The 22,541-nt window shown below is 46.8% G+C and overlaps 3 protein-coding genes, 1 long non-coding RNA gene and 1 pseudogene across 6 annotated transcripts in view; 1 reads left to right on the top strand and 4 right to left on the bottom strand.

The window, feature by feature from the left end:
• LOC125088978 (zinc finger protein 543-like) overlaps positions 1 to 22,541 on the bottom strand; it is an 82,734-nt gene that overhangs the window by 29,882 nt on the left and 30,311 nt on the right. The window lies entirely within an intron of this gene.
• Positions 1,310 to 18,247, bottom strand: ZNF805 (zinc finger protein 805). Of its 3 annotated transcripts, none has more exons than XM_047710682.1 (4): positions 17,720 to 18,247; positions 15,702 to 15,828; positions 12,106 to 12,201; positions 1,310 to 4,131 (listed from the first exon to the last, which is right to left on the bottom strand). In XM_047710682.1, exons 2-4 carry the CDS (start codon positions 15,733 to 15,735, stop codon positions 2,528 to 2,530), a joined length of 1,734 nt encoding a protein of 577 aa, XP_047566638.1. In that variant the 5' UTR covers positions 15,736 to 15,828; positions 17,720 to 18,247; the 3' UTR covers positions 1,310 to 2,527. The 3 variants fall into 3 exon arrangements, with proteins under 3 accessions (XP_047566638.1, XP_047566637.1, XP_047566635.1); XM_047710681.1 differs by lacking the exon at positions 17,720 to 18,247 and adding an exon at positions 17,270 to 17,549; XM_047710679.1 differs by lacking the exon at positions 17,720 to 18,247 and adding an exon at positions 16,166 to 16,247.
• LOC125089477 (Y-box-binding protein 1-like) lies at positions 4,532 to 10,159 on the top strand (annotated as a pseudogene).
• On the bottom strand, positions 10,343 to 10,818 carry LOC125089000 (uncharacterized). Its single transcript, XR_007123826.1, has 2 exons — positions 10,721 to 10,818; positions 10,343 to 10,477 (listed from the first exon to the last, which is right to left on the bottom strand). It is a non-coding gene; the product is annotated as an uncharacterized LOC125089000 (long non-coding RNA).
• Positions 21,095 to 22,541, bottom strand: part of LOC125088981 (zinc finger protein 264-like) — a 31,764-nt gene continuing 30,317 nt past the window's right edge. The window contains exons 8-9 of the mRNA XM_047710678.1: positions 21,519 to 21,693; positions 21,095 to 21,344 (exon numbers count right to left, since the gene is read on the bottom strand). Coding sequence (XP_047566634.1) covers positions 21,174 to 21,344; positions 21,519 to 21,693 — 346 coding nt within the window. The 3' untranslated portion in view covers positions 21,095 to 21,173. The remainder of the gene's footprint in view (positions 21,345 to 21,518; positions 21,694 to 22,541) is intronic.

Below are 22,541 nucleotides of genomic sequence, written 5' to 3'. Positions count from 1 at the left end.
GCAGATGGAAGAACGGATATAATAAAGATCAATACAGGTATCAGTGAAATCGGGAACAAAAAGGTAAGAGAGAAAAAGCAGTGGTATAAAGTGCTGCTTCTTTAAAAAGATCCAAAAAAATGATAAATATCTAAGAAGATTAACAAAGATAAAAAGAGTTGATGCGTTTCCAGTATCAGGAATCTAACAGGAGATATGAGTAGAGATTCTTCCATCATAAACAATATAATAAAGGAATACTTGAAACAAATAAGAAAATTTAGATGAAATGGAACAATTCCTAAAAATGGGCAACTATGAAAATTCATCCAATATTAAACATTCTGAACAGTTCTATACTTATTAAATAAAATAAATACATAACTAAAAGCATCCAAAGAAAAATCTCCAGGCATAAATGTTTCACTGGAGAATGCCACCAAACATTAAAAATAAAACCAACTCTGTATACTATCTTCCACATAATAAGACTACTCCCAATACATTTGGGGAGGTCACTATCACCTACAGACCGAAACCAATGACAGTACAAAACAAAAGACAAAAAACAAAACAAACAAAAATGAGTGAAGGAAAGAAATCTATGTATCATTACCACTAATGAAATTGCAGGAAAACTTCAACATACTAGTATACTGAATACTATAATAGAATAACAATTCTGTTCTAAACCAAGTAGGGCTTATTTCAAGATCACAAAGTTGATTTCACATTCAAAACTCAAATTAATGGGGGGCCTGGGTGGCTCAGCGGGTTAAAGCCTCTGCCTTCGGCTCAGGTCATGATCCCAGGGTCCTGGGATTGAGCCCCGCATCGGGCTCTCTGCTCGGCGGGGAGCCTGCTTCCCCCCCCACCTCTGCCTGTCTCTCTGCCTACTTGTGATCTCTGTCAAATAAATAAATAAAATCTTTAAAAAAAAATTTAAAAAAACCCTCAAATTAATGTAATATTTCCTATCAACAAGCTACAGAAGAAAAAAACACAAGATTATATCAATTGGTAGAGAAAAAGTGTGTGATAAAATTGAACACCGATTCATAATAACAACAAAACCCCCCCAGCAAATTAGGAATATAGGAAACTTCCTAAACTTGATAAGAAACTTCTATAAAGAAAACCTTATACTAACATGATACTCGATGAAAAGTTGTATGTTTCCCCCTAATATCAGAAACCAGATAAGAAAATCCTTTCTTACTACTACTACTGTTCAACATCATATTGGAAATCCTAGCTAGCACAGCAGATAAGAAAAGAAAATACTAGGCATACATATGGTAGGGAAGAAATAAAACTATCTCTTTTGTGGATGATATTTCTATGTTTTCTAACCCCAAGCATCCTATCGCAACAAATAAATGGCTACCGTTCAGCAAGGGTGCAGGATACCAAAACAACATCCAAATTTTAATTACATTTCTGCATACTACTAAAACTTGTGTGGAAATGGAAAGTTTAAAAATCAATCCCATTTATAATAAAAGGAAAAAAACCACCTTGATATAAACCTTATAAAATCCATACAGGACCTATCATTGAAGTTTATACAACAGTGATGAAGTAAATCAAATGATACTTAAACAAACAGAGTTTGGGTTAAGTATGAAGATACTGTGTTCATAATGATGCGAATTCTCAACAAATTGATTTGAAAATTTAACTCAATTTCTATCGAAATTCAACAGATTTTTTTCATAAAAAGAGACAAACTTCTCCAAAACTTTATGTGGAAATTCAAAGTAATGAAGAATGCTAAATCAGTTTTAAATAAAAACAATAAAGAGAGAGAAATTATTTTACACAACTCAAAGATTTACCATCTAATTGCAGCCATCAAGTAAACCAATAGTACAGGACCAAGAAAAAGTCTAAGTATCAGCTCCTTAAAACCACATGAAGTTTCTTTCTTTCTTTTTTTTTTTTAAATCAAAGCCTTAAACAGTTTTAACCAGTGCAACAACATGTGCCCATTCATATGTGTGTTCTTAACTCCTCAACAGAAAGGTGTTTGACGGTTCCAGCCTTTGTATTTCTCACAAAGATGAAGCTCCTTAAGAACAGAGACGGTGTTTTAGAACAAAGAAGATGTTCCTGAAGTTTCCAAACCTGCCTTCAATTAACTCTCTTGACACTGGACAGCAAGGAATGTATATACAAGACACATAGCAGTCTGAGTCCTTTATCCCTAAAACAAAACCCTCCCCCTGCCAAGTAAACAAGGGATGCCATGACAAAGTGCCAAAGGCTTGGGAAGGAAGTCTGAAAGAAAATGTGTGTTTACAGTTCATTTTCTCTTCTATGTCTCTTTCTTAAAAAAAAAAAGAAAAAAGAAAAAAGAAAAAAAATTCCTGAGATATTACTGCGGTGTAAAACAAGGAAAAACATGTAGCTGGAGGTTTTCCTATGTGCACATAATCACTGGGTCTCTCCCTGGATGAATTCTCAGATGCAGGATAAGGCTCCAGATGGGATAACTTTCCCGTCTGACTCCTCAGATAACAAATGATGTCCTGCAACAGAGGGTTTCTCATCGGGAAGGAAACTGAGGGGGTTCTCTTTGGTATGAATGATCAGATTCTGAGTAAGAAGTTTCCTCAGTGGTTACATTCAAGAAGTCTTTCCCCAACAGGAGCTCTTGAAGGTTGACTGAGGACTGCCCGTTCGTGAAGGGTCTTCCCACTTCGGTTACACGGACAGGGTTTCTCCCAGTATGAATCCTCTGATGCTGAGTGAGGGACGAGCTGCGACTGAAGGCTTTTCCACACTCACTGCACTCATAGGGCTTCTCTCCGGTGTGGATGATAGAGTGTCGGATGAGGTTGGTGCTCCAGCAGAAGGTTTTCCCACACTCGACACATTCATAGGGCTTCTCTCCGCTGTGAATCCGCTGGTGCCTCGTGAGCCCTGACCGGCGGTTGAAGGCCTTCCCGCACTCTGTGCACTCATAGGGCTTCTCTCCAGTGTGGATGCTGAAGTGTCGGATGAGGTCTGCACGATTGCTAAAGGCTTTCCCACATTCTTTGCACTCAAAGGGTTTTTCTCCAGTGTGGGCCCTTTTGTGCAAGATGAAAGTAGAGCAGTGGGTGAAGGCCTTTCCACACTCGCCGCACACATAGGGCTTCTCCCCAGTGTGGATCCTCTGGTGCCTCTTGAGGTACGACCTGTGGTTGAAGGCCTTCCCGCACTCCAGGCACTCAAAGGGCTTCTCCCCAGTGTGGATGACGTAGTGGTGAATGAGGGCCGCACTCTCACAGAAGGCCTTCCCACACTCACTGCACTCATAGGGCTTCTCCCCAGTGTGAGTCTGCTGGTGCCACATGAGGTAGGACCTGTGTTTGAAGACCTTGCCACACTCGAAGCATTCGTAGGGATTCTCGCCACTGTGGATGATATAGTGACGGATGAAACCTGGCCTATCACGGAAGGCTTTCCCACATTCTTTGCACACAAAGGGCTTTTCTCCAGTGTGGCTCCTGTTATGCAAGACAAAAGTGGAGCGGTGGGTGAAGGCCTTCCCACATTCATTGCACTTGTAAGGCTTCTCTCCACTGTGGATCCGCTGGTGCTGGGTAAGGTGTGACTTACGGTTGAAGGCCTTCCCACACTCCATGCACTTATAGGGCTTCTCCCCTGTGTGGACCATGTGGTGTTGAAGGAGATAAGTGCTTTTACTAAATGTTTTCCCACACTCAGTACATTCGTAGGGCTTCACTCCAGAGTGAATCCTTTCATGTCGAGCAAGGAGGCGTTTCTTATTAAAAACTTTCCCACATTCATTGCATTTAAAGATATTTTCTTCTTCCTGAATCACAGGATCTTTATCTGACCCACACGAGTCACGGTCATGGATAGCACCTCCCCGAGGGACAGGTTCCAGTACAATCCCTGAATATACATTATTAGCTGTCCCTATGTTGCCATGTTCAGAGCTTGATTTTCCAGGGAGCTTCTCCTTCTGGGGATCTATCTCTGGTCTCAAGTGTCCTTCTTGCATTTGCAATGACCCATCCCGATCCTTAGTTCGGCCCACCTCTGGAACTCCTTGTGTTAGTTGTTCCTGGTGGAAGACTCCCTTAGACAGGGCTGGCTCACTGGTGGTTGATTCTGTGGTCTTGGATTTTCCTTTGTCACCTGAAAGAAACCCAATACATAAAAAGGTCCGTTGGTAATGCCAACACAGAAAAAAATGAGCATTTCAGTGAAATGAAGAGGAAAAAAACAAAGATGAAAATAGTGTCTCTGTCTTGCTACCTCTGAATCCCAGGATAACAATGTCTTTATTTCTTGATCCTAGGACTGTTGACACCATGAAAGGGAAACCTGGGGGAGTGGCTGGGTTAGAAGACAAAGTGCAAGAGAGGAGACACATTCCATTCCAGATTGGATATTTATGCAAATAGGTAACTCATTTGGGCCCCTGACAGTTCATGCTTAAGAGATGACTGAGGGCAATGTCTGACCACATGCAATCAGAGGGTTGGTGCTTTGAGCTATAAGATAGCAACTAGGCCTCTGGACAGTCACATAGGAAATGATTCAGTACAGCTGTGCTTATGTGAAGACAGTTAATAACTCTGACCCTCAAGTCAGGTGAAATTCCTAGGCTGCCAATACTTCGTGCATGGATTTCTATACATCAATCCCAGAAAGGTAGTAAGTCCCTGAGGATATAGTAGGTCATGTATGGAACCCCTCCAAAACCTATTCCTAAAAAACACCTGATACAGACATACTGGACGTGACTTTACAACAACCACATTAAATAAGCTCAAAGAGCTAAAGTAAGATATGGAGATAGTCAAGAAAACTATAAACAAAATGGAAATATCAATAAAGAGCTAGAAACTTAAAAAGAAACCAAAAAGAAAAGTATAATAACTGAAATGAAAAATTCACCGCAAGAATTCAAACAAAGATTTCAGTAGGATGAAGAAAGAATCAGCATACTTAAATACAGGAAGTGAAAATTCTTCGGGCGCCTGGGTGGCTCAGTGGGTTAAAGCCTCTGCCTTCAGCTCAGGTCATGATCCCAGAGTCCTGGGATCGAGTCCTACATGGGACTCTCTGCTTGGCAAGGAGCCTGCTTCCCCCACCCCCTGCCTTTCTGCCTACTTGTGATCTTTGTCTGCCAAACAAATAAATAAAATCTTAAAAAAAAAAAAAATGAAAATTCTGTCCAAAGAACAGAAAAAAAAAAAAAAGATTTAAGAAAAGTGAACATACTCTAATGGACTTTGTGATACACCACTAAATGAACCAATATACTTATTGTGGGATTAGTCAGAAAGAAAAAGGGTAAAAGAAAGTATTTTAATAAGTGGCTGAAAATATCCCAAATTTGATAAAAGAAATCAATAATAAATATCCAAAAAGATCAGTGCACTCCAAGAAAGAAGAACTAAAACAGATTCACATCAATAAAACTTACAATCAAACTTTTGAAACCCAAAGATAAACAGAGTATCTTGACAGCAACCTTGATGCTACTTGTCACATACAAGAAATTCTCAGTGAGATTACGAGCAGACTTCTCAGCAGAAACCTGGGAGGCCAGAAAACAGTGGGTCAATATATTCGAGGGTAAAAGAAAAAAAAATGTCAAACAAGAATCCTATATCTGGCAAAAGTGTCCTCTAAGAGGGAGAAATTAAGGGGCATCTGGGTGGCTCAGCTGGTTAAGCATCTGCCTTTGGCTCAGGTCATGATCCCAGGGTCCTGGGATAGAGCCCTGCATCAGGCTCTCTGCTCAGCAGTGAGCCTGCTTCCTACTCTCTCTCTCTGCCTGCCGCTCTGTCTACTTGTGATCTCTGTCAAATAAATAAATAAATAAAATCTTTAAAAATAAAAAAATAAAATAAAAAAGCTAGTATTATTGTAACTTCGGGCTATAATTCCACATCTAGGTTCTACATAATTCAAAAGACTAATGAATTTAAAAAAGTTATTAATCTTAAGTCTGGGGCAACACAATATACAAAAATATACTTTTGCGACACGAACAACCAAAAGAGTTGAGAACTGAGCTGTAAAGGAGAATTTTGTTTGTTTGTTTGTTTTTAAAGATTTTTATTTATTTATTTATTTGACAGACAGAGATCACATGTAGGCAGAGAGAGAGGAGGAAGCAGGCTCCCTGCCAAGCAGAGAGCCCAATGCGGGACTTGATCCCAGGACCCTGAGATCACTACCTGAGCTGAAGGCAGAGGCTTAACCCACTGAGCCACCCAGGCACCCCGGAGAATTTTTTTTTGTTACTGAAAGCAGGCAAGTATAAAATCAGATTAATGCTACACATTTAAGATGCTTAAACGCAATCCCCATGGTAACCACACACACAAAAAATAGCTATAGAATATACACAAAAGGAAATGAGAAAGGAATTTAAACATTTTACTACAAAAAGTCACCTAAAGGGCACCCAGGTGGCTCAGCTGGTTACACATTTGCCTTCAGCTCAGGTCATGAGCCCAGGGTCCTAGGATTAAGGCCCAAGTTAGGCTCCCTGCTCAGAAGGGAGTCTCTTTCTCCCTCTCCCTCTGCCCCTCCCCCTTCTCACATTCTCTCTCAAATAAATGAATAAAATTTTTAAAAATAAGTCAGCTAAATATAAGAGAAGACAATAATACAGGAAATGAGAAACAAAAAATCAATAATGCATATAGAAAGCAAATATCAAAATGATACAAGTCTCTTCCTATCAATAATTATGTTAAATATAAACAGATTAAACTCAAATTAAAAAACAGAGACTGGCGGGGCGCCTGGGTGGCTCAGTGGGTTAAAGCCTCTGCCTTCGGCTCAGGTCATGATCTCAGGGTTCTGGGATCAAGCCCCGCATTGGGCTCTCTGCTCAGCAGGGAGCCTGCTTCCCCATCTCTCTCTGCCTGCCTCTCTGTGTACTTGTGATCTCTCTCTTTCTCTGTGTCAAATAAATAAATAAAATCTTATTAAAAAAAAAAACAGAGACTGGCATAATCCATAAATCACATGATCCAACCATATGCATCTATAAGAGACTTACTTTAGATCCAAAGACACAAACAGATTAAAAGTAAAAGAAATGAAAAATATATTCCATGCAAACACTAACCAAAAGAGAGCAGGGATGGCTATATTATTATCAAACAAAATAGTTTAAATTAGAAGAGATTACAAAAGACAATGAACATTATATACATATATATTTTTTAAGATTTTTATTTTTTATTTACTTGACAGAGAGAGAGAGCGAGAGCGAGAGCACACAAGTTGGTAGAGAGGCAGACAGTGGGAGAGGAAGAAGCAGGCTCTCCGCTGAGCAGGGAGCCTGATGCAGGGCTTGACCCCAGGACCCTGGGATCATGACCTGAGTTGCAGGCAGACACTTAACCAACTGAGCCACCCAGGCGCCCTAGAACATTGTATTTTAATAAAAGATCTAATACAGCAAGAAGCTGCAACAATTGTAAACATGTACTTAAAAACAGACCATCAAAATATATGGAACAAAAAGTGACACAATGAAGGAAAAGAGAGACAATCCTATAGTAATAGATGGAAACTCCAATATCTCATTCTCAATAAGGGATAGCACAACCAGACAAAATATAAATAAGGAAATAGAAGACTTAACATAATAAACCAACTAGACATAACAGACATATACAGAATATTCTATTCAACAACAGGATATAAATTCTTCTCAAATGAACATGGAACATTTTCCAGGATAGATCATTTTAACACCAAAATTAGGTCTCAACAGATTTAAAAAGATATCATATAAAATATGACTCACTTCTACTGAAAATGAAAACTTAAGATATTAAAACTTATACGATGCAATGAAAGCAGCATTAACAGGGAAATTTATAGTTATAAATGCTTATGTTAAATAACAAAAGAGATGTCAAATCAACAAACTAGTAGACAACTTAAGGATGCAGGAAAAGAACACACTAAAACCACAGTGAAGGGAAGGAGGGAAATAGTAAAGATTAAAAGGAAATGATAAAATAGAAAAGTAGAAAAAAAATCAGGCAAATAAAAACTTGGTTCTTCGAAAAGATCAACAAAATTGGCAAACCTTTAGCTAGATGAACTAAGAAAAAAAAGACATTTAAATGACTAAATCAGAAATGGAAGTGGGGACATTACTACCAATTCTGCAGAAATTAAAAAAAATAAGATTATAAGAGAGTATTATGAACAACTGTACACCAACAAATTGGGTAACCTAGATAAAATGGACAACTTTCTAGAAACACAAAACCATGAAGACTGAATCAGGAAGAAATACAAAATCTGAATAGACATCTACCTAGTAAGGAGACTGAATTAGTAGCAAAAATATCTCCCAACAAAGAAAAACCTTGGCCCTGATAGTTACACTTATGAATTCCACCAAAGTCTTTAAAAAAGAAGAACACCAATCCTCCAACTTTTCCAAAATACTGAAGAGGAGGAAACACTTCTTAAATCATGAAGGACATTAATACCCTGATACCAAAGCTAAAGACACTACAGTAAAATTATAGCCTAATATACCTCACAAACATTGATGTAAAAAATCCTCAACAAAATATCAGCAAATTCTGCAGCATATTGAAAGGATCATACACCGCGACCAAGTGGGGTTTACTGCTGCAATGCAAGGGTGGTTTGACATAAGAAAACTGATAAATGGGGACGCCTGGGTGGCTCAGTGGGTTAAAGCCTCTGCCTTTGGCTCAGGTCCTGATCCCGGGGTCCTGGGATCGAGCCCGCATCGGGCCTGCTTCCCTCTCTCTCTCTGCCTGCCTCTCTGCCTACTTGTGATCTCTGTCAAATAAATAAATAAAATCTTTAAAAAAGAATAGATATTTCATCAAAGACGACATACAAATTGTTAATAAACCAAACCAACGCAAACTCAGTTGAGCAACTGCCTTCAGCTCCGGTCGTGATCCTGGAGTCCCGGGATCGAGTCCCACATCGGGCTCCCTGCTCCACAGGGAGTCCGCTTCTCCTGCTGACCTTCTCCCCTCTCACTGTCTCTCTCAAATAAATACAATCTTAGAGTTCGATTGGGAGCGGGAGCGGAGACCGGACTCCGGAGAACCCCGACAGCCCTACGGCCGCCGCAGGCCTAGTTTCCTTCACACCCCGGGAGGAGCTGCCGCGGCGCAGCCGGCACAGTCCCCATCACCGCAGCCGTGAGCAGCGAGGCTGGGACTCCGCAGCCGCCCGCCGCCGGCCTCCGCACTGCCCACACCAAGGCCCGCACCTCGGGCAGCGGCGCAAGGAGCGGCGGCCCGGGCGGCCTCACAGCCGCGGCGCCTGCCGGCGGGGACAAAAAGGTCCTCGCAGCAAAGGTTTGGGAACAGTAACATGGTTCCGCGTAAGAAACGGGCAGGCTTCGTCAGCAGGAAGGGCGCCAAGGGAGACGGGTCTGCACCGCAGGCTGCCCTAGGGAAGAAGAACCCCAGGAAGTGCCTTCGCAGTGGAGGAGGAGGAGGGACTGTGGAGTCGGAGCTGCCGAGGGTGAGAGGGGCGCGGCGGCAGCAAACGCGGCAGGCCCCGCGGGAGTCCGGGGCAGGCCCCGGCGGGAGTCCGGGGCGAGGCAGTAAGTCCGCGGCTGACCCGAGCCATTACCCACGCTCTCCGCGTCGCAGGGTCCTCCACGCAGTCGCAGGGTCCTCCACGCAGTCACCGGCGGAATGACCGGAGCAGGGAGCGTGCGGGAAGGACGGGGGATCGGAAAGCGCTCCCGAAGGCCAGGCCCGACAGCGCCGGCCCCACCGCGGGCGACGGTTCCCGCCTTGCTCCTGCGGAGACCCTACAGGGCGGACGGCAGTGGGCCAGGGAGAGGGGATGGGAGAAGGGACGGCAGGTGCGGACACCGGGGTGCACGGGAACAAGGTAGTGAGACAGAACATGTATGGGGATTAAAGACCGCGATTCCGCAGAGGTCCTCCCCGTCACAGACAACCTAGAGAGGATGGCAACGAGGAAGATAAGGAAAATCAAGGAGATGAGACCCAGGGTCAGCAGCCACCTCAACGTCGCTACCGCCGCAACCTCAGTTACAGACGCAGACGCCCAGAAAACCCTAAACCGCAAGACCGCAGAGACAAAAGCAGCCGGTCCACCCGCTGAGAATTCGTGGGCGCCAGAGGCTGAGCAGTGTGAGGCTGAGTAAACCCCGGCTTTCCGTCTCTACCAGCACCCGGATTAGTCACCCAACGCGCAAAAATGAAGATGACATTCCAGCAATAAGAAGCGAACAAGAAAACGGAGCTGAAGACCTTAAGTGCTTGCTTTTGCCCACTGACCAGATAAGCAGAACTCCCTGCATTATCTATGCAGCATGGCCTTTTACTGCTTTACCTAAAGACGTCTCTTTTTCGTAATGACAAACGTGTTTTTTAAGGAAAAAAAAAAAGCCTCGTTTTCTTCAATATACCTTTAAAGGTTTTTAAATTGTTTCATATCTGGTCAAGTTGAGATTTTTAAGAACCTCATTTTTATTTTTTATTTATTTATTTTTTAAACTTAGTTGTTTTTTTTTTTTTTAAGATTTTATTTATTTATTTGACAGAGAGATCACAAGCAGGCAGAGAGGCAGGCAGAGGGAGAAGAGGAAGCAGGCTCCCTGCTGAGCAGAGAGCCCAATGCGGGGCTCGATCCCAGGACTCTGAGATCATGACCTGAGCCGAAGGCAGCGGCTTAACCCACTGAGCCACCCAGGAGCCCCATGAACCTCATTTTTAATTTGTAATAAAAGTTTACAACTTGATTTTTTTCAAGAAAGTCAACAAACGGCAAGCACCCGTTAACAAAGGTCTTAAAAAAAAATAAAGTAGGGCGCCTGGGTGGCTCAGTGGGTTAGGCTGCTGCCTTCGGCTCAGGTCATGATCTCGGGGTCCTGGGATCGAGCCCTGCATCAGGCTCTCTGCTCGGCAGGGAGCCTGCTTCCTCCTCTCTCTCTGCCTGCCTCTCTGCCTGCTTGTGATCTCTCTGTCAAATAAATAAAATCTTAAAAAAAATAAAAATAAAAAAAATAAAGTAAAAACCCACAAGGTGTTCAACATCACTTATCATTAGGGAAATGCAAAGCAAACCTACAATGTGGTATCCTCTCATGTCTATTAGGACGGCTACCGAAACATCAGAAAGAACAAATGTAGATGTAGAGCAATGCCAGCTCCGGGGCACTGTCGTGGGAATGCATCAGACAGCCTCTGCTGGAACAGAAGCAGCGCCTATGAGAGTCAGAACGTGCGAGTAACTGAGCGCAGAGTGGGTGAACACGCCGAGAGACAGGAACTTTCTTACTGCTTTTCTTCGACTGTGAGGATTTGAGCCCATTTGTATGGTGAGTCGAGAAAAAGTGAAGTCACATTACACAACAAGCAGAATATGAATGAAGAAACCAGTTTCCTGCAAAGGTGTGCTCTAGACTCTGGCTCAGAACTGGACAGGGCCAAGGGCAAGACCTCTCCCGCTCGATGGTAGGGGAAGCTGCAGACCCCGGAGCCTGAACGAGTGCGGTAGGGTCGAGGATCAAGCAATGGAGGAGGCGGACCTGACTTTCAACGCCAAGACCCGCTGAGACATCATGGCTGGGGCAGTGGGAAGCCCCGGAAGCAAGTCCGAGCCCCTGAGGTAACTCGTGCAGGACACAGAGCTGACCAGAGGCTCAGCAGATGCAGAGGCCGGTTACGAGGCTAGCAGCAACCCCCAGAGAAAAGACGACGGGAGCGGGCACTGAGCCTGGGGACCGGTCTGAGGGAGGCGGTGCGAGTGATGGATTCGGGAGACCGAGGAGATGTGAAATGCATGGGACTGGAGCACGGCCGGAAGTGGGGCCGGAGGGAGCTGGGGGTGTGAGGAACTCTCAGAGGCCGTCTCCAGTCTCTAACCTGCTTGGGTGGCAGGACCATTCCCTGAAACTTGGGAGGTGGGAGGAGTCAGCGACCTTCTGGGCCCCTTGGCAAGAATGCTGACTTTGGGTCAAAGGGCTCCGTGGCTTCCAAAGCAGCAGAGGAGCCAGAACAAGAAGCTTCCCCAGGGAACCAGGGCCAGCGGTCTCCTGCTGGTCTCGAGCCTGCAGGGTCCCCCACCTGCCCGCACCTTGGCTCGTACCTGCATAGGCGCTCTGAGACAGGTGTCCCTTCAGCATCCACAGCTCCTGCCCGTGCTCCAGCTGGTAGATCAGCTCAGGTCTAGGAACAGGACACCCTGTTCACAGAGAAAGAAAGAAGACGCTAGGGTTTGTGTGAAAAGAAAGAAAATCCCTCAATCTAGTCTGTAAACAAGACCTTGGAATAAAACCGGCTTCCACGCACACAAAATGCTACCATGCAAACCCGGGAGAGGAAGGCATGCCATGCTGCTGGGCAGTTTTCTTCCTCATGGAAAGTAAAAAACCAATATATAGAGTCATAAATATCATAGTATAAATACAAACTGTAAACATAAATAAAATCGTAGAGGTCTGTGTCAAACAAATGCCTTACAGCATTTCAAAATTGAAATGAATTACAATTTACACATTTAAAATATTGACGTATTTATTCAAAACAAGGCATTTGGCTTCAATGATCTAGCTCTTCTTCTAGCTCCTAAGCACAGTTTTGTACTGTTCTTCCTATACGCCACAGACAAAACGAGGATTCTGTCGTAGGACTTCCTCCCAGCACCCTCGGCAGGTACACACTGCAATCAGCACCACCTTGTAGATGAAGAAACCTAGGCTCAGGCAGATAATGGGATTTGCCAAAGAGCACAGAGCTGGTGAATGGCTGAGCCAAAATGGAAACCCGGCTCTAGCTGTACCTGCTCTCTATGCTATTTGACCACAAAGCTGCACATCATTGTTCCAGATGTGCTGAGTCCAGGCATAAGGATGATGACGGTCACGATGAAAGAGGACTGACAGTGAGATTCTCAGCTGCTAACCTGCACGTGAGCTGGTCACACCACGCACTGTTCTGAATCCTGTTCATAAGTGACCCACTGATCTGGGCTACAGTTCAGGAAGTAAAAACTAAAGTATGTATCACCCCAGCTTACCATCGAGCACACTGAAGCACAGACGGGTTTGGTAACTTGTCTGCAGCCACAGTTTTTAAGGAGCAGACTAGGACTGAACATCAGGGATCTGGCTCTAGACCTTTGTCTCCTAAACATGACACTAAGGAGGAAATGGCAAGCACCTCTGCTTGTGGCCAGCAGCCTCAGACCAAGTGGAGGGTGGTGGAGAAGCACGGCCACGAGCATGAAGATTCATCCTCAGACCACAGGGGCCTGGGGAGGGACATACTTAAGGACTCTAGACTTCAGCATTTCTTAACTACTGAGAAATAATAAAATTGAGACTCCTACACAGAGATATGGTCACAGACCATTTACAGAAACATCAAATATTGCACACTGTCAAAAGCATTAAACATAAAAAGGATTTCTACTACAAAGAAAAAAAAAAAAAACCCAGAGAACAGCTTCGTAAAATGAAATATGTTCTACACGGAGTAAATTAAGCTGTGTGGGGGACTCACTACTGTGGCCGAGGTTTCCTGATCTCCTGAGCACCGGGATGCCATGAGATTATATGGGGCAGCAGGAAGTGTGCCTGGGGCCGTGCTCCACGGACCTGAGCAGGCTGTGACTATTATTAACCACTTTTCCTAAAAGTGACCCACTTTTAATTTTTCCTAGATTCCTTCAACACGAAATCTGTATCACTCTAGTAGGTGGGAAATCAGTATCATTAGCCTTGATGGGAGGTCACCCTGAAGACTCAGCAAAGAAATCAAAACGATCTTAATCCCCAGTGAGCTCATGAAAGGCAAATTAGCAACGATTAGGGGGTGAGGCATTAAAATTCAACACTAAACCCAGATTCATCCTCAGCAACAATCAGAAGACAGGGAAGAGCAGAAATAATGCAATGATGATGTCAGGGTGTCCCTCCATGCCAGCTGATGATGTGTCCATTAGTCCCTGAAACAGGGTTTCTCAACCGCCATACAACTGACATGTAAGTCACAGTAATTCTTTGCTGGGAAGACACGGAGGAAACTCCTGTGCTTTGTAAGGATGTCCGGCAGCATTCCAGGTCTCCGCCCACTCAGTGCCTGTCCCACCTCCATCCCACCTGGGACAACCAAAAATGTCTCCAGACACTGCCCAGTGTCCTGGGAGGACGACATCGTCCCTGAATGAGAACCACAGGCACAGCGGGTTAAAACCAGGAAGACGAGAGAAGGTGAGGTGGAGGGAGAAGCCTCCCTGAGAGCTGCCGGTCAGGACACGGATGGCGAGGTGGGGACTATGCGCAGAAGGGGCGACCGTGTGAGAGGCTGAAACGCCCCAGAACACGCAGCAGCAGACGCGACAGCGAGCGGAGTGAGCTCCGGGAAAGCACTGAAGGTGAGGGGTGAGGTCAGCAGGAGGAGAGCGTGGACTTCTCTTCTGAAACATTTTGTTACGGAATAATTAATCTATCCAGCTGTTCTAGTTTTGCTTTTTCTCTTCTCCCTGGCAGACGTAATTCCAGTTCTCCAAGAACAGGCACGTCTCATCCTCGGGTCTGGATTTATAGCCCCCCTTTCCCTCAAATTGAACGGCCTGTGCGGATTCTCCCCAAGGAGAGAAACATCGAAGCTGGTGCTTCTCAGCCGCGGCGCTCGGGACGCAGTAGGCGGCACAATTCGTCACTGAGCGGGCGCTGTCGCATCCATCAGAGGGGGTTATGGCATCTCCGGACTCGAACCCCTAGATGCCAGTCCCATCTACACCCACGGCAGGACAACCCCGAGGGCACGCCAGCATCGCCAAGTGTCTCCTGGGGGCACAACTGCCCGCTGCCGAGCAGCTTTACTCTAACGTCTCTCGGCCGGCAGAGGATGCTGGCCCTTGAGCTTCGGGACCATCACCGAGGCACAAACACAGAGAAGCCCCATAACTGGGACCATGTCCTTTGGGACAGTATCTGTCGGCGCTGAAGGCAAAGGCCTCTCAAGGGCCTGCCTGACTCACTCCTCCTTGGAGAACATCCCATCGCTCACACGCCTGCTAAGGACACTTGAGCCCATCAGGCTCGCGCAGTCAGCTCCCCCTCCGGACTGTGAAATCAGAACCTCGGATGGAGGCCAGTCTGTGCTGGGCACTGGGGTCACAGGTCCAGAGTACTGGCTCCGGTGGCCGTTCCTGCCTCAAGAACACCCCACGCGGCCCGGCAGCAGACAGACAGAGAGGAACCGTAGAAGCACGCCAAGACGCGGAGACGAGGCTCTGGGGGCCGAGAGAGCAGGGACCGCTGGCCAGTCCTGTCACTACTTGATGAGGCAGGGAAAAACCTTCCTGCATACAGAGACATGAGCAGAGAGAGCCAGGGAGAGAAGCCAGGACGAGAGACCAGAAGCCACGGCATCATCGTGGTGGTTCCCAGTTCCTCTACCAGAGCCTCACGGCACCAGCTGGAAATCCTCCCTTTGGGTTCTGCAGAACACCCCCTTTTCCTTCCACGGTTTTCTAGGAGCCAAAGAGGAACTGTTTCTTGCCCAAACAGACACAGGACAGCAGGTCCAAAAAGATTAACCTAGAAAATGGCTGAAGCTGCAGGGAGGAGGGACACGGGGAGGGCTCCAGAGGTCTTGACCAGCCAGGCCTGGAGCCAGAAGGTGCTCTGATAAGGAGGCAGCAGGTGTCCCCACGGTGGAGTGGGGAGGACTTACCCAGAGACACCAGAAGTCCACAGTTTTCCAGCATCACCTCCTGGTACAGGGTCCTCTGGGCCGGGTCTAGCTGCCCCCACTCCTCCTGGGTAAAAGTCACGGCCACATCATCGAAGGTCACAGATACCTGCAAAGTCAAACAGAGAGAGTAGCGTTGGCCTTGGGGCTGCTGGATGGGATCAGAGCTCATCCCTACATCCCCGGTAAAGATGCAGAGTGATCAAGGCTCCCATCACCCAGTACCTCCTGAGGGCCAAGCTCTGTGCTGGGCTCGAGGGGGAGGTGGGCCCTGCTCTGGATGTGCTCCGGTAGTGTAAGGGAGAAGCCTCCTCCGTGGGAGGCCCTGGAAGGTCACACAGACAAAGGAAATGACGCGAGGACTGGGAGATGCAGACAGCAAGGGCTCTAGGACGTCCGAGGAATGAGCGAGCATGTGGTAACGGTGTCAGTAACAACAGCAGTACCTGAGCCTCACCGGTCCTGCTAGCTGCCTGCCCCATGCTGAGGGCTTCGCATCCTGGGTAAAGGGACAAGTCCCCAGGTCTTAAGTCATCTTGAGTTTCCACCAGTGTTGTCTAGTTGTTCGAGTGTTGACTTGAAAACACTTCATGAGGAGTTTGCCTTGTTAACGTTACTCCACCATTTTCTAGTTTCCTCAATGTTAAATATCCAACATGTGCAGGACCACATCCTACACACAAGTTAAATACAAAGAACTCAGCTACTCCACTCCCTGATGGACAGCCCCACTACTGCACATCTGTCATTTAAATGCTCCAAGCCACTGGTTCATGGTTTTTCATGTGCACTTTCAGTACCCACATCTCTGTGCACTGCAGCTTTGTCCCCTCTATCAGTGCTCTCGAATTAATATTTCAATTAGACACCTGGACATTCCTAATTAATTGGTTCATACATAGGAACCCTGCAGTATTACTCAGCTCTGGTGCTGGATAAACTCACATCACCAGGCACATCTTGGCCATTTAGATAAACACAGAAAAGTCAACTAGGGCCTCCACATTGACAACCAAATGATATATGTCTAATTTATGGAAACTCTCTGACATGCACTCCCCTAGCATCCTATGTGATTGGTTAGGGGTACAGATATGCATTTTTCCCATCCGTCTTGAGCTGGAAATTGGGGAAGAATTAGCGAGGATCAGTTATTAATCAAATCTTGGCTTTCTGGGGCCGAGTCTTAGAGAAGTCATGGTCTAGCTTCCTGGGTGTCACTCAGGGCTAGGAATCGGGCTCCCGGCCAAGAATGACAGAGCGGACTGGTTCCCAGGTTGCTAAGGGTAGAGGAGGGCTTCGATTCCTGGGCAGGAGCTGCAGGTCTGGGGTCAGTGTCACTTTTAAATACGGTGTGTCCATTGTCGGGCCATCTGCACATTCAGTCCCTCTCCGTGTACTCTAAGACTGGAGATGAAGAAAGTGACAACCTTCTCCACTCGTCTGACACACACACATCAAAGAGAAACCGAGTACCGCCTCGCTCCAGGCTGCCCAGGAGCCCTCTCCGCAGCAGCGAGGCAGCAATGCCCCAGACATCGTCCACTCACCCGCGCAGGGTCCATCCACGCCGCCGCCATCATGGGACCCTGTGCACGGAGCGGGGACGGGACCGGACGCGACGCAGGCGGGTCCCGCAGGCTCGGCCGACTGCCACCTCTCCCCTGACCCGGGAGGTGTGACCGCGGCTGACTTTCCCACTCCCCGGGCGTCGGGTGGCTTACGGCTCCTTCAAAGGCGCGGGGCTGAGCGGTAGCCGTTTCTCTGCTCTTCTTGGAAGAGCTTCACTGGAGGAGGCCACAGAACAGCGACACCCTCCCCACAGCTGGCGTGGACGGAACCGTCGCACACGAATGACGTAGGACCAGGAACCCGGAAACCCCGCCGCCACGGGAGCGGACGCCAGTGCACAGCCTGCTGGGCAGTGTAGTTTGGGCTCTACAAACGCGCCCCGGAAGAACGTGTTCCGCAACGGGTTCTCCTCGTCCTAAAAGACTTACCAGACCCAGAGCTCGTCGTCACACCCCCCTCTTCACGGCGAACACAACGCGAGGGGACAGAGGAGGAAAGGCGAGGCCGTCCCTGTCCCGCCCGGGGAAGGCGAGGCTCGGCGGCGGGGACCTCCGCCCGCGATCAGGACGCGTGGTCACCAGGCCCTTGGGTCTGCTGGTGACGTCCCTCGTGCGCCTCACCTCCCGGAGATGCTCCTAGACGGAAGACGGATGCTCCAGCGGTGACGGCACCGCCGGGGCCAGGACGCCAGAAGCCCCCTCCGACGCGGCCCCTCTGAGGGGCCTCCTGTGGGCCAGCGCCACGCGCTGCGGCGCCTTGGTGCGCGGATCGGGCCCGGGAGCCGGAGGAGCGGCGTGCAGGCCCCGGAGCTGGGGAGGCCGCCAGTGACCCCAGGCTGAAGCCCGGCGCTGTGGAGTGTCTGTCCCACGCGGCACCTCGCCCTGCGTCTGAGCGCCGGCGGAGGGGTCGTGCGCGGACGCGGAGTGCGGGAGTGGTCGGCCGCCGCCGCCGCCTCGAGTCTCCGCGAGGGCGAGAATAGGTGGAGACGGGAACGGACCGGGGCGAAGCCGGAGGGAGCCCGGCGCTGAGGGGGTGCAAATGAGAAACCCACAAAACCGTGTTAGATGCTAACATTCTTTTCAGAGTTATATTAGGCAAAATCTTACATGTCGCCATCAGGGACTTCTATAGTTTTCTTCTCATGACTATGAGAGTGAGAGAATAACGCCTCACTTGGAATGAGTTGAGAAGACATAGGGTCGTGAAGAATGGAAACTGTGTGCAGAAGATATCAAGAGATTTAAGTTTATGGACTATCACTCAGCCACGAGAAGGAATGAAACGGTGCCATTTATAACGACATGGATGGAGCTAGAGTGTATTATCCGAAGCAAAATAAGTCAGAAAAAGACAAATACCGTATGATTTCACTCAGATGTGGGATTTAAGAACCCAAACAAACGATCACGGAGGGAAAAAAAAGAGGAAAACTAAGAAACGCTATTAACTATAAAGAACAAACTGACTGGGGCGCCTGGGTGGCTCAGTGGGTTGAGCCGCTGCCTTCGGCTCGGGTCATGATCCTGGGTCCTGGGTTCGAGCCCCACATCGGGCTTTCTGCTCGGCAGGGAGCCTGCTTCCTCCTCTCTCTGCCTGCCTCTCTGCCTACTTGTGGTTTCTCTCTGTCAAATAAATAAATAAAATCTTTAAAAAAAAAAAAAGAACAAACTGACTGATGGTTGCCAGAGGAGAGGTGGGTGGGGGAGAGGTTCAGTAGGTGATGAGGATGAACGAGTGCACTTAAAAAAAAAAAAGATTTTATTTATTTATTTATTTGCGAGAGAGAGAATGAGAGAGAGAGAGAGAGAGAGAGAGAGAGAGCATGAAAGGGGGGGGGGAGTCAGAGGGAGAAGCAGCTCTTGGCTGAGCAGGGAGACCACTGTGGAACTCAATCCCGGGACTCCAGGATCATGGCCTGAGCGGAAGGCAGCCGCTCAAACAACTGAACCACCCAGGTGCCCAGGAGTGCACTTCCGATGAGCATTGTGTTGTGTATGGAAGTGTTGAATCACTATATTGTACACCTGAAACTAATATTACACTGTATGTTAGTTGGAATATAAATAAAATCTAAAAAAATTTTCAAGGTAGAGAAGAGCATAATGACTGAATCAAGGATTAAGATGCAGTTGATTTCCTAGAAGAAGATGCTTTTTATAAAAGGAGGTTGTGGAGAAGTGTGGCTTAATTAACACACAAGGAACAGTGTGATCCATCATTGGGCATAGTAATTTGACCAAACTGGAAAAGGCATTCTTCTTTTCACATGTGGCTGACACCATTAAATTAAATGGTTTGAGGGTAGTGTGTACATCAGGTACCAAAGTTAAGATTTTTATATTCTGTGTCCTGGGTGGCAGAATGTCCAGAGTAAGTGGTGAGAAAAACTATGTAGCTATTGGAGACTTTGAAATCCCTACTGTAGAGCATGTCTGAGAGTTTCCACCATTTATACACGTCACCTCGTAGTCAATGTGGAAGCCCTCATTGACTTTTCTCTGCTTAATCTACCTCCCCAAATATGTGCCCAGTGATGTGTTTATCTAGCACCAGTACTGAATAGTCTTGCAGGGTTCCTATGTACAAACCAGTGAGTTTATTAGGAATTTCCAGGTGTTTAATTGAAACACTGATTTGAGAGCACTGACAAGACAAAGCTAGAAAGCACAGAAATATGGGCACTGGAGGTACAGATGAAAAACCGTGAACTAACGTCCTGAAGCATTTAGATGACAGATCTGCGGTAGTGAGGCTGTCTGTCTGCGAGTTGGAGTGGCTGAGTTACTTCTGTTTACTTAGTGGGTCTGGTCACATGCAGAGACGTGGTCCTGCATGTGCTCGACATTTCATATTGAGGAACCCATGTAGAATATAGTGAAGGGAGTGATATGTACTTCATATAAAGTATTTTTAAGTCAGGAGACAGTGGTGAAAACAATGACTGCGATGAGCAGAGAACATGCTTAAGCTCCCAACTGTGTTTATTCTGGTGCAGTCAACTTATGGATGGAGGGAGTAGCTGACACACGAGGCTGTAACAGGATACAGGGAAAAGCTGGAAGAGTTCCCTAAATTGTTGCAAGTGGAGGAGGTCTTTTCAGATGTGATGTTACATTCATTATTAGGAATGATTTACTTGGTGCAATCAGAATATGACACACGACGTAGGTGCTAGTGAATTCATTGAGAATTGAGCGGCACTGATGTACAGTGAAACTTTTTGTCTCAGAGATGGTAGCACGCTGGAGGTGAGTATGAAGAGGGTGGGCCACTGGGCTGATCAGTTCTGGCTTACAAATGGCATACTCATGAGAACATGGGGGAATAGTACACGGAGTCTAGAAGCAAACGTGACAGGTGGTAGGTTGTACACCACCAGACCGGTTATCTGCACAAGGCAGTAACTAGTTTTCTTTTTTTAAGATTTTATTTATTTATTTATTTATTTATTTGATAGACAGAGATCACAAGTAGGCAGAGAGGCAGGCAGAGAGGGGAGGAAGCAGGCTCCCCCCTGAGCAGAGAGCCCAATGCAGGGCTCGATCCCAGGACTCTGGGATCATGACCTGGGCCGAAGGCAGAGGCTTTAACCCACTAAGCCACCCAGGCGCTCCAGTAACTAGTTTTTAAGGTGAGTGGTTGAGTCACCATCCTTGCCCAGGAGGGACATCATCTTGGGAGGCTCTCATGGGAAAGAGCTTCTACAAGAAATAAAGATTCTACCCAGTCACACACCAATTCAAATAACTATAAAGAACTGCTACAAAATGATTCAAGTTTTATTAATTAAAATTGTGAATCTAAAACCAACAAAAGACTGATAAAATAGTAGACCCAGGAGAGCTTTCTGGGCAACCACAATGAAACAGGTGCACACAGGGCTCAAGAAGCCATCTGAATGGATGGAGGCAACACCCTCTGAGAGTGGGCCTGGACCCAGGGGTGCTCCAGGATCTGGACTAAGGGAAGCCGCTCCGAAGGCTGGTACCTGAGAAGCCTGGAGATCAAGTCCCGCGCCCCCAATGGTAATGATGGGGGAAACCTTACATCGACCTGATGACGCCAGAGGAGAAAAAGAGAACATCATTAATTTCTGTGCTGTGTGTTTTCTCCATTGCTTAAGACCCTTGAAAGCACCGTTCTGGATCTTACTAGACAATCTTTGCGTGCACCACAGGCTCTGCAGGCCTGGCTCCCAAATGAATGCCCAGAGTGTAGCCATCTTACCTTGAGGATGCGTTGGTATGTCTCAATATGGGAAGGACTCTCAAAGGGTGGACTTCCCACCAGCAGCTCATAACACAGCACTCCAATGCTCCACAGATCTACTTTCTCATTATATGTTCTCCTTTCAATAATTTCGGGGGGCAAGTAGTCCAGAGTTCCACACGCTGTCTTTCTCCTAGAGGACACCAGGGAAGGGAGCACTGTGCAGAGACCCAGAATAAGGGTAACCCTCCTTTTCTAGATTCCAGTGAGAAGGGAGACCCTCAAAAGTCCGAGAAGTCCCCTCCTGAGCATGGGAGTTTGGAAACACTAAGTTTTTTTTTTTTTTAAGATTTTATTTATTTATTTGACAGAGATCACAAGTAGGCAGAGAGGCAGGCAGAGAGAGAGGAGGAAGCAGGCTCCCCGCTGAGCAGAGAGCCCGATGCGGGGCTCGATCCCAGGACCCCGAGATCACGACCCGAGCCGAAGGCAGAGGTTCAACCCACCAAGCCACCCAGGCGCCCCATGGAAACACTAAGTTTTAATAAGGATCAAGGTTTAGGGACAGCCAATACTGGGACCTACCAATTCTGTATTTTGGAATTATTCGTGTAGTTATGCAGTTATGTAGCTCATAATCCAAGATGTTTTCAGATCTGTTGGGCATCAACAGAGATTTTGAACAAAGAGTGCATCAAGAAGGACCAATTAGGGGCGCCTGGGTGGCTCAGTGGGTTAAAGCCTCTGCCTTCTGCTCAGGTCATGATCTCAGGGTCCTGGGATCGAGCCCTGCATCGGGCTCTCTGCTCGGCGGGGAGCCTGCTTCTTCCCTCTCTCTCTCTGCCTGCCTCTCTGCCTACTTGTGATCTCTATCAAATAAATAAATAAAATATTAAAAAAAAAAAGAAGGACCAATTAAAATTCCTGGAGTTTTAGAGCAATGAATCTTACCTACATGGGTACTTACTGGGAAAGTCACATGTTACCAGAGATCAAAAGATAAAAGGTCGAGCTACATTCTTTGTCTACAATTGCACATTA

The sequence above is a fragment of the Lutra lutra genome, chromosome 17 (genome assembly GCF_902655055.1).
Source record: "Lutra lutra chromosome 17, mLutLut1.2, whole genome shotgun sequence".
Classification (NCBI taxonomy): Eukaryota; Metazoa; Chordata; class Mammalia; order Carnivora; family Mustelidae; genus Lutra; species Lutra lutra.
The sequence above is the reverse complement of the archived record's forward strand: the minus strand, read 5'-3'. Positions and strand labels throughout refer to the sequence as shown.

Excerpts from the sequence above, each read along its gene's own strand:
- ZNF805 (XM_047710679.1), bottom strand. The coding sequence starts at position 16,201 with ATGGGGCAGGCAGCTAGCAGGACCGGTGAGGCTCAG. Across the intron at positions 15,829-16,165 it reads GCAGGACCGGTGAGGCTCAG|GTATCTGTGACCTTCGATGA; the intron begins GTACTGCTGTTG and ends TTGACTTTGCAG. Across the intron at positions 4,132-12,105 it reads GTCTCAGAGCGCCTATGCAG|GTGACAAAGGAAAATCCAAG; the intron begins GTACGAGCCAAG and ends GGTTTCTTTCAG.